The following is an 18,539-nucleotide window of genomic DNA, read 5'->3' as shown; positions in this document are numbered from 1 at the left end:
CAATTATTCCTCTAGTATCATTAGCGATGTTGACATTATACTTTTCTTGTATATTAACAAAAAAAGAAAAGGAAAAAAAAGGTAAAATTAAAAAAAAAAATCATGTATTCCATGGGCTTGGTTCCACCAGTGGACAGGTACTTCAGAAGAATCAGTGGCCATTGTAAAGAGCATTAGGATACCTAGCCTACTCATACAGGTTTGAGATGCCTGAATAAGAATAAAATGCACTAGGGACTAGGGGGGGGGGGTTGTTTGTAGCTTTTGGGGATTCCATAACTGTTTTTTACTTGCCATTTCACAGCGATGCTCTTTACAAACCTTGTTGAGTGAAGACATCTTCCTCAATGAAATGTTTAGGGTTGCCTACAATTCTGTGCTCGCTGGTCATGGAAGGCTTCCTAATGGTAGAAACTGAGAGTGTGGTAGTAAGAAAATGGTGTAATTTTCAGTTAAGCTTAAAGAGAAGAAAATCTAGACTGGTGCTGTCTTGGTTCCTTTACACAGCAAGATTTTCCTCCACATTATTTCCTTAAGTCTTTAAACTATTTCTGGGTGAAAACCACCATTTTGCTAACAAGATTGTGACATTAGAAATCTATTATACTTGCTGCTTGTTAGAGCTGTAACAAAGCTCAAATGTGAAATGAGCATAGTAAGCACTTTGAATAATGTTGTCCAAAAATGAAAATAACATGATGAGGCAGATTTGGAATATTTGCTGAAGATTTTAGTTGAGAGAAAAAGGCTGTCTTGTTCTGAAACTGATGCATCTTTCCCAGAATCAGAACAGCATTGTTACCTTGTGTGTGCTTTGAAGCTGTAGACTAGAAGATCCTCTATTTCGTTGTTCTAGATAAAGTTGGTAGAGCTGAAACAGTCTAACATCTGTTACCTGATGGTATCAAAGGTAGCAGGCTGCAAGGCAGCTCTTCTGATGAGGTCCAAAATACAAAAGACCTACTGGAGAATTAAGATTTTAGTTTCACTAAAATAGAAACCGCTTTTGGGGTCTAAAGACAGGGGGAAGCTTTCTCTTTTTTTATCACCTCTGATAATTTGACTGATACCGGTTTTTTGCTGTTTTTCCCTCTTGTATTCCTTATCCTCTCTCTCCTGGGTGCATACCTTCCCGTAAGGTCGTAGTTCTCAAGTTGTGAATACAGCGTATTGTGTATGAGATCAGTACATCTCTCATAAGGGAGGACTGTTTGCACTGTGAAAAATACGTAGTATAAGAAAATGTTAACTGTTGCAATATAGAACTCTAAAACAGGCATGCAGTACTGTATTTTACATGAATTAATTTTCCAAATAATTGCACAGTAATCTTTTTTAAATTCATCTTTTGACTCAGTTTTCTAGGTGGTTCCAGTCCCTTGGTAACTGATGTGTTAAAGGGCTGAACTGCATGGCCATGTTAACTTGAAGTGCTTGAAGCTGGTACAGTGAGGATAGTTTATTTTTATTAAATACTAAAAGTGGTTTAAAAATCACTTGGAGTAACATAACGGGAGGATGTGTCAGACTTCACATTCTGCATGTTTTTAGAATAGTGACTGCAATTGTTTCCATCTGGAATTTGAAGTGCTAGTAAGATTAGCAAGTTGGTGAAGAGGTAATTTGGAGTTGAAAGTCACTACAAGTCTGTCTAAATGCTAAAATTGTTTTTAAAAAAAAAAAAGGTGATATGTTGGAGAATTTGGAGTTTGTTGAAACTTCTCTGGGACTATGTGGTGGTTAATTTTTGGGCTAGACCTTGTTTCCTTTCTGCTTTTTTGTCATGCCATAAAAATTAGAAGTCCTTATTTCCTGTGTCTTAGCATATTTGCACTGTTCAGTTCCTAAAACTAAACAGAAATGGGTTTCTCTAGTAATGGGTTTGTCCCTCCTGTTCACTTGAATTACGTGTTTTCCTGAATATTGTACACACTAGTGCTTCCTAGAGCATTTAAAGGTGTTACACAATTTTTTCACCTACCAACATTTTCTTTTACCAACTATGGCTAACAAGGTTAGAAAATTGAGTAGAGAGAAAAAGCCCTTTGCAGTGAAGCAATACTAACCTTGAAGTGAGATCCCTTTTTTGTCACAGCAGTGAACCTGAGTTCTTTGAAAACACTGAAGAAACCTTTGATTTCAAACAAATGAAGCACAATGTTGTTGCCTCTTTTGGCCTGCAGTTTTAGTTGCTTCCTAAAACTTGGACACAATTATTAATTTTAAATAAATCAACCTATATTATGTCCTGGCCCATTCCCATATCAGGATGTGATTCTATTGAGTGAACTGAACTGCCGGTTCCTGTAGACTTCTCAAACTTCAGAAGTCTTTGTTGTCATTTTATGCCCTAATTTTGAGGTTATAAGATGCACATATCAGAACTGCACTTGAGATTAAATTCTTCCTTCCTGAGACTCTTATAGCCTGTTAAAAGCCAAAGACAGTGCTTCAGTTCTCCCAAGCACAATACTGTGTACACACTTTGAGTTCTATGAAGTCTCTTAACTGTTGTTCCTCTGCTTACTTTGCAAGTAGTCCTTGCTTTTTCACAAAACCTTCCCTCCAGCCCCACCTTCAGATTTTTGGATGAAGATCTGAGAGTACTTCGTTCAGGCCTTTTTGTTAACGCCTGTGTACTAGCTAGGAAACTTGTCTTAGCTTTTTGTTCATGCTTTGCATAGTGCTTGTTACCCATTCACTGCATAGCAGTGAAATAGCACTGCATGCAGTTTGTCTAAAATAGGTCTTTGCATCTCCAAAATGTGGCTATGAAATGAAAACTGAAGTATGGTGTTTCTAATTTAGTAATGATATTTTGTTCTTTTGTGGCTTGTCTTTTCTGCTTGTATTTGGCTACTGAATTATTCTAGGAATCGGTACCTGGCTGTGGACTAGACCTTTATGCTAGGTACTGCATAAATACAGAGCAAAAGAAGGTTCCAAATATTTCTTACACAGTTAGTCTGCTTATTTTACCATTATTTTGTGACTGGTACAGTCAGACACTGTGTACAAGCACACTAAAGATGAGTGAGATCTTATTAAAGGAATTAACTTGTGCAGGAATTAATAGGATAGAGTAGAACCATACAGGAAAATAATAAAAATTAGTTATACCTTGGCTACTATAAAACAGAATACATGGAAATATAGGGTGTCTCGCTAACTAGAATCCCAGGCTGGAATTGTCATTGAGTGCCATCATCTCAGGATAAATGAATTTCTCCTTTACTTAAAAAAAAGTGCTGCTGAGCTTCTTTTGAAAGCTACTTTGAGATCTCAGAGAGAAGTTCTGTATTGAGCCTATAATATTAGGTAAGTAGCACTTCTTTAACCATCAGGAATTGGTAACAAAGATGAGTAAAGTTTGAGCTGTTTGTGTCTTTTATTTGTCTTCACTGAAGTGCAGAGTATTTAAGACTGTTCACTTTTGGCATTTCAGTAGAAAAACAGGAGAAACAGCATTAAACTATTTTACAGAAGGATCAGTTGATCTGTGACCCTTTATTATGGGCATCCTTCCCTCTGGGGCATGCTGGATGTAGCGATAGCTTCAGTGCCAGATTACAGCACTGGTGGGTTTTGTCAGTACTGGATGCTGCATTCCTTAGTATTGTCTTCTCTTAAAATAATTGCTTCGACCTAAGCTTCAGAGCAGTAAGAAGAAGCCCTGACAGCGAAGAAGAGATGTTCCAGGTGTCCTCTCTTAAACATCAGCTTTTTGGTCAGAGACAGGATACCTCATTTAAAGAATAGCATTAATGTCTAAATGATGATTTGAGACACTTAATCCCACCTGTTTTAATGTCCGCATTCAAGGATGTGCCAGCAGTGTGTTGTGTCTATTGCAATTACAATTTGAGTTACTTGCTGTAAATAGAAATGAATGAAGATGCTAAAAGCTCTTTTTGTAGTTACAAGCCATAATAATATCAGACTGTATCTGTCTCTCCACTAATTATAATTAAATGGTCAAGAAACTTCCTAAATAAAATGAACTGTATTTGTTTAAGGGTGAGCTTTTTGTTAAGATTAGGTGAGTTGGATTCAGCTATCAAGCAGAATTTGCAAGCTAAGGTTGATCTTCAGTTTTCAGATGTGAAGATCTAATTACATCCTCTATTATGATGTGTCGTGATAGGAAGATCTTGATAATTTCTTGTCCTTAAGACTTGACTGTGAGGTAGGCAGAAGGGCAGAGGCAAGAAGATGGTGCAGATAGAATAGAGATCTTGTTTCCAGGCAGTCCTAAATAATTTGCTTTATCACTTGGGTTTATATATATCATGGTATATTTGGCATGTTTAGGTATATTAGACACAGTAATTAAGAGAAAGCATTTGATTCTTTTGGTGAAGAAGTTCTTAGTGGTGTTTTGTACTAAAATAAGCTATTTGTTAATAAGCATTATTTTGAGACTTGTGGCTGACTTTCAAGTTTACAAGTGATTATTGCCTAAAGACAAACTCTGTACTGACTCTTGCTTTGTCATGAGGAAAAAATATGGTTTCTTTACAAGCAAAATGAGTATATTCTTTAAGTGGGGACTTTGGTTGTATAGAAGACAGCACAGCTTGCTAGAAGGTTTAAAATGTAATGTTTTCAGGCACTGACATTTCTACAGTTGATATTAAGAACTTGGGTTATTCTGGAATAAAATTACTAGGACATTATCTCCTTGGATTTGAAGTTCACTTGAAAATATTAATTCAAATCCTGAACATACTTGACTATGCTGCTTCATACAATTTGTGATGAAAAAATTGAGCATACAGGTAGCAATGAAGAAGCTACTGAAAGCATTACTGAACCAATGCAATACAGTGAGAGCAATGCTTGTTCAGTTGCCTTTAGAGAAGAGGACTTGGTGAAGCCATGACTAATTTCTTGGCTACATTAATATTTTTCACTCTGGCTCTATGAACTGCAGCAGCAAGAACTTTTAATAAATGGATATTCTTGACCTGGGGGAAAAAAAAATTATGCTGTGCTTTGAAAGCAAACTTGTGTTACTTGATTGTAACTTAGTGTTCACAGAGCTATACTTCCCAATTCTGTTTAGGGAAGAGAGGGAGTAGAATGTTAAGGAAGCATATTTTCTTTCCAATTTGTGAGCTGTGTTTAAAGATATAAATCCACTCTGTGCACTGTGTGGTATTTTTTCTCTTCCTATTAATGCAGTTCTAGTATCACACAAGTCAGATCTGTTTTAAGTAATGAAAAAAGTGACAGTGGGCTCAGCATTGAAAGCTATTTTGTAGTGACTGGCCTAGGAGAGCAAACTGCAGGTTGGAGTTGCTTGTTCCATCTGGAAATGTTAAGCTTCACTTACTATTTCAACTACAGATCAAAAATAGAGAAAATGCTACTGCTTGGAAATTGCAAATAGGACACAACTTTACTAAACCATTTGCATTAATCAGTAGGCTAGTTAGGAGTTGACATTCTTAGGCAAGAGCATTTTTTCCCATTAGTCTTCACCATCTTTTAAAATAATTTGTTACTAATAACTTCACAAAATTGGCATTGCTGATCCTCAGCCCTGTTAAATATTTTCAATTACTATTCATGTCTTTAAAATGGACCTGGCTCAACTTTAAGCTATATTAGACGTCGTTTTTACAATTGAAGCAAAATTGCAGCCTTCAAATAATATTTTTAGTCAAGGAGATTTTAGTTCTATTTGTTGAAGTAACTAAACTAATTATAATATTGCCCTGAAATATGTAAATGTACTCTTTGTGGTCTTAATTTTTTTAGTACAGCAATTTCTCAATCCAAATTCCTGTTTGTGAGGTAAATACCCATTACTATTTTCAAAAGCTTTTCCACCATTTATGTGCTTATACTTTGTCATAAATGGTATTATTTTTATTTTACTTCATCCAAAAGCATGTTAAGTAATAGTACAAATAACAGGATATAGCCTCTGCCCAGAGGTGCTTACAGAGCAAAACTGATACCACAGTATGGGCAAGGACTGGTAGAAAAGCAGGGCAGAACTTGGCACATTCTGTAGTTACTTAATCAAAGCCTAATACACAGTAGAGTTACAAAATATTATGTGTGTTGAAAGTGTGTTTCTTAAACTTCTCTTCAATGTGTGCCTTTAGAAATAGCTCTTTATATAAGAAAGAGGAAGGGGACACGTGGATGAATTCAGAATTTGATCAGAAAATCTGATAAAGGAACTGTAAGCTTGAATGCAGATTTCGATAAAATAACTTGATTTGCCTGAGTCAGTTTTCAAAGTAACAAGAAGTTAGAAACTCAGATTCAAACCTTATTTCCTAGTCCTTTATGAGGATTTAAAAATAATTCACTGGGCAGGAGGGAGTAGCATTCTGAAATGATGACATGAATCACTCTAATTACTTGAACGATCACATTCACCCTTGCATAGAGAGGGAGAATGTCTTAGACATGGACGTTGTTTATAATTGCAGATGAAATACCTGATTATAAAAGAGTAGAGATGAGAATGGATACAGCATAAAAAAAGAGCAGTTCACGATTTCCTATACAAAGTCATTACAGGCTTTAGAGGGAATAACTGGCAAGAGAGAGTAGCTTACTGCCATGATCTGTTTAATCCTTGCCTTCTCTGAGATGGCAAAGAATCCCTGTAGAAGTGCTCTTCATAGCTTGATTAGGGCTCATATTATGAGACTTGTAAGTGAATCTACCTTTTTTCACTAGAATGCTAATTCTAGTGAATTAGGGTATTTCACTAGAATGCTAATTCTTCCTATTTCTAAAGTGGGTTTGAGTTTTCCCTAAAATGAAAGGTGCCAGACAAGATATAGAACATAGCTACTTTTCATATGAACTGAATTCTAATTTTTTTCTAATTCTAATCCTTTTCCAAGACTAGAGTTAGCTGAAACACCTCTACAGTCACATAAGTTAAGATACTTGCATTTAGAGTTTTGTATGGGAAGAAATCAAGATGTTTTTGATTATACTAAATTCTCTTAGCAAGTGTTACTTGGAGGAAATTAATACAGAACATTGAAGTAGAGAACACTGAAATACGTTTTTTCTGGCCTATGTTGTTTGAAAATTACTATCATTAGTCACTTTGCATGATGTGTCTAAGTAACTTCCTTACTGCAAATACAATAACTGAGTAATTTGGAATCCCTGAGATTTACAGACAAAGTCTAAACTTTTCTTCCCCTCCCCCCCCTTCTTTTTGGTTTCCTAGTTTTCATATAGGGATGTTAAAATGACACTATATTTGCTTCTGGTATTCCATGACAGTGGCCAGCCTGATACAAGTACCAAAGTCCATAATGATCAGAGTTGCTTTGGTACTTCTGAAAATTTTCCTGGAGATCTTTATATAAACTCAAGCTTGTTTCCACTTAGTTTCTAATTTATGGTTGTGATACGAATCTTAAATGTCATGATAGCTTTCTGCTCTTACCCAGGAGCTATTTCTGAATTCACTGAAGAGACTAGAGCCTAGCAACACGTGCTAGCAGTACTACTTGCAGGTTGTGAAACTGATTGAAGTGGTTTATATTAGCACTGTTACATGCAGAACTTTCCAGTTTTGTTTATTTCTGAAACTAAACAGGGTTGTTGGTGGGAATCCTGGAATAGTAAGTTGTTAGTGACTGTCTTAAAGCATTACCTAGTAAAAGTTGGTAGGAGTATGAAAATAAAAAGGCTAGTATGTAAACAGACAAGTAATACTTTAAGGAGTATGCATGATAGTGCATATAGAAGGGTTGGTTTTGATCAGAGACACTCAGTTGTAGTCATGACCCATATCCTTTGTACTTTGAGAAAATTTCTTAGTAAGCTCTTTGTGGCTTAGCCATTGCCCTTGATCTCATGATAAAAGGGGAGAATTTTTGTCTATGTCAAATATTTAATGGCTGCAAACTTCTGTTAACTCTGCATTCTAGGCTTCTGCTTGAAAGTGTTAAAAATTACTTCCAAGCTTCTAACAAAAAAAAAAAAAGTCCATTTTTAGTTGATGTAGGTAGTCCTTGGCCTACAGTGGATTAATTTGTTGATATGAATCAAACCTTTTATTGTTCAAACAAAGCAACATTTCTGAATTGGCTCACAGAAATATTAATGATCAAAAATGCAGCTTTTATCTTCTGGGATGATACTCTTTATGCAACAGGCATTGGACCGTTAAAGCCTAGGGAACAAGATAACAACTCTGACACTTTCTTGCTATTTAAGAAGCTTCCTCCCCTTTTCTTTGAGAAAAACCTACCTTTTTATTGCTGGCTCCACCCCCTCTCACTTCAGAATAACTGTACACTGTCAGGGACTTTCATGTTTCTGCCATTTTGCACCTTCTTAAAGTGCAGATGACTTGTTGATGATAGCTCTGTAGCTGAGCAAATGCTTACTGTCATGACAGCAGCATGCAGACTGAGAACTCCTGTACACACAAAATAAGACTAGTTATTAGCATTTGGAAGAAATCTTAGTGGTAATGGTTGAATCTGGGAATCCACATGTCAAAATTTTAGACTTTCTTTTAGCTGGATAGCCCTAGTCATTAACAGAGAGTTTAATTGGAATTAGCTGTCTCTGTGTGGGGAACTGAAAGGGAGGGTTGTCTTGTAGGCTGAAAATACCCAGCTACACTTAGAGGTGTTAAGCCATCTCTTGTACTTTTTCCAGTGATTTATATCTCTGAAGGGCTCTAACCAAGCTTTCAGGTCCCATCTTAATAAAAGAATGTATGCTAAACAGCTTGTCAGCCATTTAAAGCTATAAATACAGTAAATGGAGGAAACAGTATTAAGTTCTTATCCTACCTACAGTTGAATGCAAGAAGCATCTTTCTCACTGAAGAGATACTATTAAATCTATTACAAGACTGACACAAACCTTGAAGCTCAACTTACCAATTTTCAAATCAGTTAGGATACGTATGCAAAAAAGATAAATTGAGTTTTTTAGTACTTCAGCACAGGGGGTAAATTTCATGTAAATACAAACACTTTTTAAAAAAAAGTTATTTCCAGATGCAGCTGATTACTCCTGCAATAGTTGTTACATCAGTTTGTTGTTTTTTTAAGTGCTTTCTTAAGTTTGTCAATATCTAGCTTTATGGCCAGCCTCATTTAAGAACAAATCAGACAGAAAATGTGGTAGTTTCTTAGTTAATGGTACAGCTCTGATACTGAGTTATATGGGTAAAATGAGACAGAAAATTACTAATAATTGAAAGTGCAACACTCTATCAGACAAAACACGTTTGACTTAAACCTTTTCTCTTACTTTCTTTTTCAATAGAAACTATGTTCCAACTTCCTGTCAACAACCTTGGCAGTTTAAGAAAGGCCCGGAAAACTGTGAAAAAAATACTTAGTGACATTGGTTTGGAATACTGTAAAGAACATATAGAAGTAAGTATGATACCTCCCAAGTGTTGTAGTTAGAGGTAAAATGCTCCGAAGTTAGTGGGACTGTGAGGTCTTTGGTGTATGACCTTTTTTTTTTTAAGACCTGTTTCACAAAATGTTAAATTTTTACTGTGAATTTTGAAGGAATCCTCTATATCCTGTTCCCACACCATACTCCTCTGTTCTCGTCAGCTTCTGAGAATGAATCTGGGATTCCATTTGAGCCTTGTTGTTCAGGCATTGCTATCCCTGCATTGCTTTTTAAGTTCTACACAAAGTAGGACTGACTTAATAACTTGAGCTAAAAATGTACCTGTAAACACTTTTTAGAAAGTTTAGTGGAGACAAGATACACTTCAGGCTATATGTGACTGACTTGATATATATTGAATGTAGGTTGTCTTTTGTTTATGTAGGATTCTTAAAAATAGCATTTTCTAACAACATTTAGGAATGAAGCGAGAACTAGGTGCAGTATAGGATGTTCTTGGGGGACAGACGATGGTTCTGAGGTTTTCACGAAGTGTTTGTCAGTGCTAACAGTAGGTCATCAAGTTAAAGAATCACTTCTGTACCTGTGTTAGTTCCTAGAAGGGAAAGGTATTTGTGCTACTCTTCTGGACAAACTTCATAACTATTGTCTCAAAAGTGCAGCTTTCTCTCCTGAACACTAACTTCTGTACTGTCAATTCACACACTTTAACTCTTTAGGGTACTCAGCAAATTATGACCTGTTTGCTTTGGCTTTTCTGTTAGTGTCTCTTTAAAGAGCATTTAAGTGAGATGTGTAAGAGAAAGAAACGCCAGTCCTTCCTGCTTAGAAAATTTGTGGAGCAAGTATCATATTTATGGGTAAAATTCTGAACTGGGACAATGTTACTTTCAGAATTGATTTCAGTGGAAACACTGTTTTTGAGTCCTTATGTGCTGCCGATTTATATGCCAGAGATGAAATGCCAAAGTACTTCATCAGATTGGTTTTTTAATAGGAATTTGGCTTCTTGGACATCATACATGCAGTCAAACTTTTAAAACTTTTATCTGAATTCCTGTGTGAAATTAAATTAACAAAAAAATGCCCAAAACCAATCAAACAAACAACACCCACCCACCCCCCAAAAAAACCCCAAACAAACAAAAAACCAAAGATCAGAGTTATGGTAAAGCATCTATATGATCTTAAATGTTTAGCACTAGCCCGGGAACACTTTTCTCCATGACTGCCTTTGAAAATGGGGCAGGTATGTAATTACAGTCTTGGGTTAATTAGGAGGATGAGTATTGAAAATAGTTCTTCAGGTGTTTTATGATATTGAGACTGTTCACAACTCTTCACCTCCAAAGAGGTGCATCTTAAATACCCACACTTCCTTGAATTAACAATATCTACTGTTTGCCAGCAGCACTTGAGAGGACTGCATGGATGCTTACAAGAGTTGCTTAAGGGAGCAGGTGGTCTTTGGTTTTGATTCTCTGTACTCTCTTCCCGTCTTCCCCTTCTCCAGGATTTTAAGCAGTTTGAACCTAATGACTTTTATTTGAAAAACACTACATGGGAAGATGTAGGATTGTGGGACCCATCGCTTACAAAAAATCAGGTTGGTAATAGTTTATGTTGACACATCTGATTCTGAAGATGGTTCATACTAAAGGGCATTTCATAAATATGTCAAGAGCTTTTCCTGCAGTTTTACCCATTGATCTTCATTTGTCATCGGTTTAAGGGACAACAAAAAGCTGTGTGTGGTGGTTTTTTGGTTTTGTTTTTGGTTTTTTTTTTAAGTAATAATCCTGGTCTTCATCTTAGTAGTATGGATAGCCAAATACTGGAGAACGATTGGTCAAGAAATCTTACTCACCCTTTGACTACTGCATATTAAGAGCCCATCTGTTTTCAAGCTTAGCACAATTTCACATCCTTCCAGTCAAAAGGTCAACAATTTTATGCAGTTTGTGATAAGTTTTTTACCTTTCCTTAAATGTTTCATTATCTGTTTTCACCATTTCAGAAAAAGTTTAAATGAACACATCTAACTGCTGTTCTCTCCACTGTTGTTGTAACTGTTAGCTGTCTGCCACATCTGAAGATTCTTATAATCTGACTATGTTGGAGATTTGGTTTAGGCATATATAGTTCTATACAGCAGAATGAAGTGGCACTGGAATTCTTACTTTTTAGATGTTTCTGAGCCAATAATAAAGGAAATTTGAATTGAGCTAGAAGTGGAGGGAGGAAATAATACTTGATTCTGATTAAACACATTTAAGGTGAGTCATGTGCATTGCAACAGCCTTTACTGATGGTACAATATAGAGTAATACCAGCACTGACAGAACAGCGAGAAGGTGAGAAATCTCTCTACAAAATAAGCCCTCTTAGCATCTGAAAGATCAGGTATTGCTCTTACAGGAAACGGGAACCTCTATTATGACGGATTCCTAGTGTAGTGTTAATCTAAAAATGTCCCTTTATTACTGTGTTCCATAAAATACACTGATGGTGTCCTTTTTTCTAGTCAATTCCAGAATAAAAATTGTAATATAAAAGGAGACAGCTTTTGTTTAGTTTTTGTTGTATCTTGTCTTCAGCCTACCAGATGTCTGAGGTTTCAGAAGGTGGACAGAAGCATATATTCCTGCTTGCTTAGGCAGAGGGGGAGTACGACTCTCCAGTTACTTCAAATGATCTGTGTGTAGCTTGATGCACAAGACTTGTTTTGACACTCATGATGAATGTTAGTAACTGTTTGAATTTCATGTCTTCTCATCTGAAATGTCAGATTGCTTGTGGCTATCTCTAAGGTAACTTTAGTTTCTGTTACAACAGTTGACAAGAACTGCATCGGCAATGTGTTAAATATAACAAAGATAAAGGATGCAGGGAGACTGCAAGTGTGGAATTTTCAAATACCTTTTTTTTTTCTCTGATTCAGAATTGTTTTAAAAATCAGGTTTGTGCTTTGATCAGAAGGAAAAGTGGCTTTAAGGGCTTGTGTAGCCTTAGTGTATGACTTGGTAAGCTTAAATCCATTTGTTCACCAAAATTAAGTTTTGAAGAGCATCTTTAATATTAAAGTTTGTAATGGATTAAGACACTGAAAGAGCTAAAGTTATATATTCGTCTTGTATCTATAAATGTTTGGCAGATTTTGATGGGAAGTAACCTATCTTCTGGATGTAGTCTTATTCTACTCGAACAGTCATGCTTGCCTTTTCCCCCCAGAAATGAGCTTACAGTGAACTTTTTCATGCAGCTCAGCTGCAGGGAATGAGGCTTTTTTTTGACTGGTGGAGAAAGACTGCTTATGATTTAGCCTTGCATGCTGAGTTTATGGTTAAACTCTTGAGGGACCTCTAAATTGGCACTCGCCACATCACATGTATGTTTAGATGATAAACTTTCTAGGGCCTGATCTGCAGGCCAAAAATTGGAGAGAAGAAATCAATCTAAAGGCTTGAGACTGTTGCAGTGGGTCTTGAGACTATTATTTAGAAACTTTATTGTTTAGAGAAGATCATGGATGTTGTTTTTCTTAAAAACTGCTTTTCAATATCTAGTTTCTGCTTTGTTCTTTGTTTTAAGGACTATCGGACAAAGCCCTTTTGCTGCAGTGCATGTCCATTTTCCTCGAAGTTCTTTTCAGCGTACAAAAGCCACTTCCGGAATGTTCATAGTGAAGACTTTGAAAATAGGATTCTCCTTAATTGTCCTTACTGTACTTTCAATGCGGACAAAAAGACTTTGGAAACGCACATTAAAATATTTCATGCTCCAAATGCCAATACACCGAGTGGAGGCATCAGCACTTTTAAAGATAAAAACAAACATGATAGCCTTAAACCTAAGCAGGCTGACAGTGTAGAACAAGCTGTTTATTACTGTAAGAAGTGCACTTACCGAGATCCTCTGTATGAAATAGTTAGAAAGCACATTTACAGGGAACATTTTCAGCATGTTGCTGCTCCTTACGTAGCAAAGGGAGGTGAAAAGTCGCTCAATGGTGCAGTTCCATTAAGTTCCAGTACCCGAGAGGAGGGTAGTATTCACTGCAAAAGATGCCTTTTCATGCCGAAATCATACGAAGCTTTAGTACAGCATGTTATCGAAGACCACGAACGTATAGGATACCAGGTAACAGCAATGATAGGTCACACTAACGTAGTGGTTCCGAGATCTAAACCTTTGATGCTAATAGCTCCAAAACCACAGGATAAAAAGCCTATGGGACTCCCTCAGAGGATGGGTCCCCTTTCCCCTGGAAGTGTTCGATCCCTTTCGTCACAACAGATGATGAACAGACTCACTATACCAAAGCCTACATTAAATTCCGCAGGAGTGAATATGATGTCAAATGTTCACCTACAACAAAACAATTACGGAGTCAAATCGGTACCACCAAGTTATGTTGGTCAGCCAGGAGGAAGGCTAAACTTAAGTGGTAATGCACCAGTTTCTATTCCACAACAATCACAAACAATGAAACAGTTTTCAGCAAGTGGAAATGGAAGGCCTTATACTCTTGGAGGGGAACAGAGATCACAGGCCTCAGCAAGATACTCTCTTCAGTCTGCCAATTCATCTTCTCTTTCATCAGCTCAGTTGAAACAGACGTCATTATCTCAGTCACAGGCCGCTTCAAGAGTATTAGGTCAGTCTGGCTCAAAATCTCCTGTAGCTGCTACAGGTCCTTCCGCTGTCAACACATCATCCACACAGAAGTGGAAAATCTGTACAATCTGTAATGAGCTGTTTCCTGAAAATGTGTATAGTGTCCACTTTGAAAAGGAGCACAAGGCTGAAAAGGTGCCTGCAGTAGCTAACTATATAATGAAAATACACAATTTCACTAGCAAATGTCTATACTGTAATCGCTATTTACCCACTGATACATTGCTTAATCATATGTTAATACATGGTCTGTCTTGTCCGTATTGCCGTTCAACCTTCAATGATGTTGAAAAGATGGCTGCTCATATGCGAATGGTTCATGTTGATGAAGAAATGGGACCTAAAACTGATTCCACTCTAACCTTTGATTTGACATTGCAGCAGGGTAGTCACACAAATATACATCTTCTTGTAACCACCTATAACCTGAGAGATGCTCCTGCTGAATCTGTAGCTTACCATGCTCAGAATACTCCCCCAGTTCCTCCAAAACCACAGCCGAAAATCCAGGAGAAGTCTGATGTACCTGTAAAAAGTTCTCCACAAGCAGCAGTTCCCTACAAAAAAGATGTAGGGAAAACTCTCTGTCCTCTCTGCTTTTCAATCCTAAAAGGACCCATCTCTGATGCACTTGCACATCATCTACGGGAGAGGCATCAAGTAATTCAGACAGTTCATCCAGTTGAGAAAAAGCTAACCTACAAATGCATTCATTGCCTTGGTGTATATACTAGTAACATGACTGCCTCAACTATAACGCTGCACCTTGTTCACTGCAGAGGTGTTGGGAAGACTCAGAATGGCCAGGACAAAGGTACTTCGTCATCTCGGCTAAGTCAGTCTCCAGCTGTAGCACCTGTAAAACGTACTTATGAACATATGGAATTCTCACTAATGAAGAAAAGGAAAATGGATGATGACGACTCCCCCTCTGCCTTTGAGGAGAAGCCTGAAGAACCTGTAGTTCTAGCATTGGACCCCAAGGGTCATGAAGATGATTCCTATGAAGCCAGGAAAACATTTCTTACAAAATATTTTAATAAGCAACCATATCCCACTAGGAGAGAGATTGAAAAGCTGGCTGCTAGTTTGTGGCTATGGAAATCTGATATTGCATCTCATTTTAGTAACAAAAGGAAGAAATGCGTTAGAGATTGTGAAAAATATAAACCTGGTGTGCTGCTTGGTTTCAATATGAAAGAGTTAAACAAGGTTAAACATGAAATGGATTTTGATGCTGAATGGCTGTTTGAAAACCATGATGAAAAGAATTCCAGAGTCAATGTTAGTAAGACTGTTGATAAAAAAATAAACTTGGAAAAAGACAATGAAAGTTCCTCAGACAGCTATGAAAATATAGAAGAGGAATACAATGAAAGCGGTAGTCCATTTGGTCAGCGTATTTCTGATGTTGGTGGGAAAACCTCTTCTGATAGCATAGTGGAGAACCCAGAGGACAGCATATCCAAGGAAATCATTGAAGAAAATACATTACAGTCTCCAGAGAAGTCTCATCAAAAACAAGAGGAAAGCTCTAAATATGAAGAGATTATTTCTGCTGAAGAACCAGCAAAACTAGTAGGTGATGTTTCAGATAGCGAAGGTGATCAGGATGATCAAGATGATACTGTTGAATGGAAAGATGGAGCTTCACAGTCTGAAAGTGGGCCTGGTTCTCAGCACGTTTCTGATTTTGAAGATAATACATCAGAAGTAAAACCAGAAGTGTGGACAGATGAATCCTCCCAAAGTGAAGATGCTGGTAGCAGTAAACCGACTGTTGAGACAAAAGGGGGTGGATCTGAAAGTGATGAAGAACAGTCAAAGTGGAAGAATCGTTCCTATGGAAAAGTAGAAGAGTTTTGGTCTAAGGACCAGTCGCAATGGAAAAATGCATCAGAGATTGAGGAGAGCTTGTCAAATCAGCAGATGGAGTGGCAGAATAGCACAATTGACAGTGAGGATGGAGATCAGTTTGACAGCGTGACTGATGGAGTAGCAGAACCAATGCATAGCAGCTTAACTGGTGTGGAGCTGAGTAGCCAGCAAGCGTAAGCTGCTCGATTCAGAAGTGTCAGTAATATCCAATCTACAACTGTCTAAACACTTTCATTTCAGTATGACTGCTAAGCTTAAATTCTGACTGGTACTGCCTTTCAAGTGCTAGGTCATGGCGTGTGGTGGTTGTGGCCACTGTTATTCCAGTGGTTATTTAAGGATCCTGTTGGCTAATCTTGCTTGAGAATACCTGCTGGGATGAGCACAGTAACTTAATGTGAAAACGGATAAGCTGGTGGCTCCAGAATGCACACAGAGAAAAGCAGAGGTTTATTTTATCTGCATTTTCAACATTTATTTCACTCTTGTACATGTTCAGTTGTATGTCTTTTTAAACATTACCCTTTTTCACATGGTAGTGTAGGGCCAACCATACAAGCTACCAGTTCAACATGTATAGTAGACTATGGGGAAATTGATTTTTTTCATGTATCATTCTGAATAGTTGAAATGTATATTTGTACAGTCTTTTAGACCTATTCAAGTGAAGCTTATGAAATTGTTCTTGTGTACCCATCATAGATTTGTTTCTCTTTTTTAGTGTTGCCCTGCTGTGTAATAAATGCTGTATCTAGTTTACCTAGCAAAAGCTTGAAACTGCTATAGTATGAATTTTGACAAACTTAGTTTTTGCACATAACCTTGTACAATCTCAAAACAGAGGCCAGCAACATTAAAAAAATATATCTGGACTCTATTGTATTATAGAATTTTCTTGTTCTGAATATCCTTGACATTACAACTGATGACAAATGTATTTCAGAGCCATTTTCTGAAATCTTTTAAGCTAAAAAAGAAAAATCACATGCAAGAAACAAATTTGCAGCTACTAATTTTGACACCTTTTAGATCTGTATAAAAGTGTATTGTGTTGAAGCAGCACACTGAAACAAAAGTGCTGTGTTTTGAATATTTAGTTTTATCTTTAGTTAACACCAACAAGGTGTTGTATTCATTTATACCATCTAATATATGACACACTGTTGTAGTATGTATAATTTTGTGATCTTTATTTCCCTTTGTATTCTTCATTTAAGCATCTAAATAAATTGCTGTATTGTGCTTAATGTAAATATTTGCTTTATTACATGCAAGTGCTACATTCCTGTTCGGTAAATCCCACCTTGCTACATGCTTTTTTTTTTTTTTTTGGTGCTCCACAGCTCTGCTGGGGCATGTCTGTATAGTACTTTCTTACTGAATAGACAGATCTCCTTCAAGGATATTGAAAATCCTACAGAACTAACTTTTTGGCTAAATTTGTCTTTACTATTTAGCATTCTAGAACACTAATTTATAAATAGGATTGTAGTGGTTTGCTTGTTCTGCATCCTGGAGAAACAAGGTCTATGAATTACTTGCATTTTTCATCCCTTTGTACTTACATGAATGGAGATCACTTTCACATATTAAAAAGTTACCTAGAAGTATGTCTCTCTCCGAAGCACTACGTACTGAGGGTAAATGATAATGAAGGTATTTGAGTACTTACCATTTAAACATGAAGGAGCATGCCTTGCAAGCTACAGACTTGTTTTGGCTTTGGAAAAAAAGTAATTTGAATACTAAAAAAAAAAAATCAGTTTGTTAAAATTTGTGATTGGTTTGGTCAATCCAGTCCTGCATTTGGGCAAGTGTGCAATACAACAGACAGCTGCATAACCAAAGCCTCATCGAGTTAATAATTTACTGAAGGGAATCTAATTGTGATGAAAACAAAACTATAGAGCAGTGAGTTGGATTTAGCTATATGTCTAATAAATATCAGAGTACCTACTTCTTTATACTTTAAAAGAACTAAATTGCCCTGTGAAATTTTCATTAACGTTGTAAAGGAGGAAGTAGTTCTGTGCTCTTCAACATTTTAAACAGCAAAACCATTTCACAGCAATCTTGAGAAAACATTTTGATATCTCTATAGCAGTCTTGGGTAGGTACGACTGTACGTTCCACTAGTATAACGAACAAGCCACTATATAAGCCAAAGATGAGAATATGCTTATGCTCTCATGTTTGGCAACTAACTTGTGCTGCTGACGCTCTTTGGAATGAGCATTTCTGGGTTTTGTTGAACTAATAATGTGTGTGAAGTGATGACTGAAAACAGTTACCTTTAGATGAAGATGGTTTAGATTTGTCTTGTTCTTCCTTTCCCCCTTCACTGAAGGGATACATACTTTCATTCTGCTTTTTTAACTGAGAGGAGTGGAAGTTGGACTGGCTGTCAATTATGCACTCAAGTGGCAGAAGATATGCTTTAAGAACAATACAGGAAAAATACTTTGGACATCTGCATCAGCAAGAGAGCCCCTTGTGTTTCTCTGCCTTAGAAAAAAACTTGAGCCTCAACTCATTTTGTTACCAGGCTTTCCAAACTATTTCATTGAAAATAACTTCTCAGTATATCAGCTGAGAGTTTGTTAACT

General features: G+C 36.8%; 1 protein-coding gene across 9 annotated transcripts in view; it reads left to right on the top strand.

Moving 5' to 3' along the window:
- ADNP (activity dependent neuroprotector homeobox) overlaps positions 1 to 17,234 on the top strand; it is a 33,052-nt gene extending 15,818 nt beyond the window's left edge. For all 9 annotated transcript variants that reach the window (XM_075516858.1, XM_075516856.1, XM_075516853.1 and 6 more), the window contains 3 exons: positions 9,277 to 9,389; positions 10,892 to 10,984; positions 12,970 to 17,234. In XM_075516858.1, the coding sequence (XP_075372973.1) occupies positions 9,277 to 9,389; positions 10,892 to 10,984; positions 12,970 to 16,110 (3,347 nt within the window). In that variant the 3' untranslated portion in view covers positions 16,111 to 17,234. The remainder of the gene's footprint in view (positions 1 to 9,276; positions 9,390 to 10,891; positions 10,985 to 12,969) is intronic.
- The last annotated feature ends 1,305 nt before the right edge of the window (positions 17,235 to 18,539 follow it).

Source organism: Mycteria americana, chromosome 14 (genome assembly GCF_035582795.1).
Source record: "Mycteria americana isolate JAX WOST 10 ecotype Jacksonville Zoo and Gardens chromosome 14, USCA_MyAme_1.0, whole genome shotgun sequence".
Lineage (NCBI taxonomy): Eukaryota > Metazoa > Chordata > Aves > Ciconiiformes > Ciconiidae > Mycteria > Mycteria americana.
Note: the sequence above shows the minus strand (reverse complement) of the source record. Positions and strands in the feature narration are given on the sequence as shown.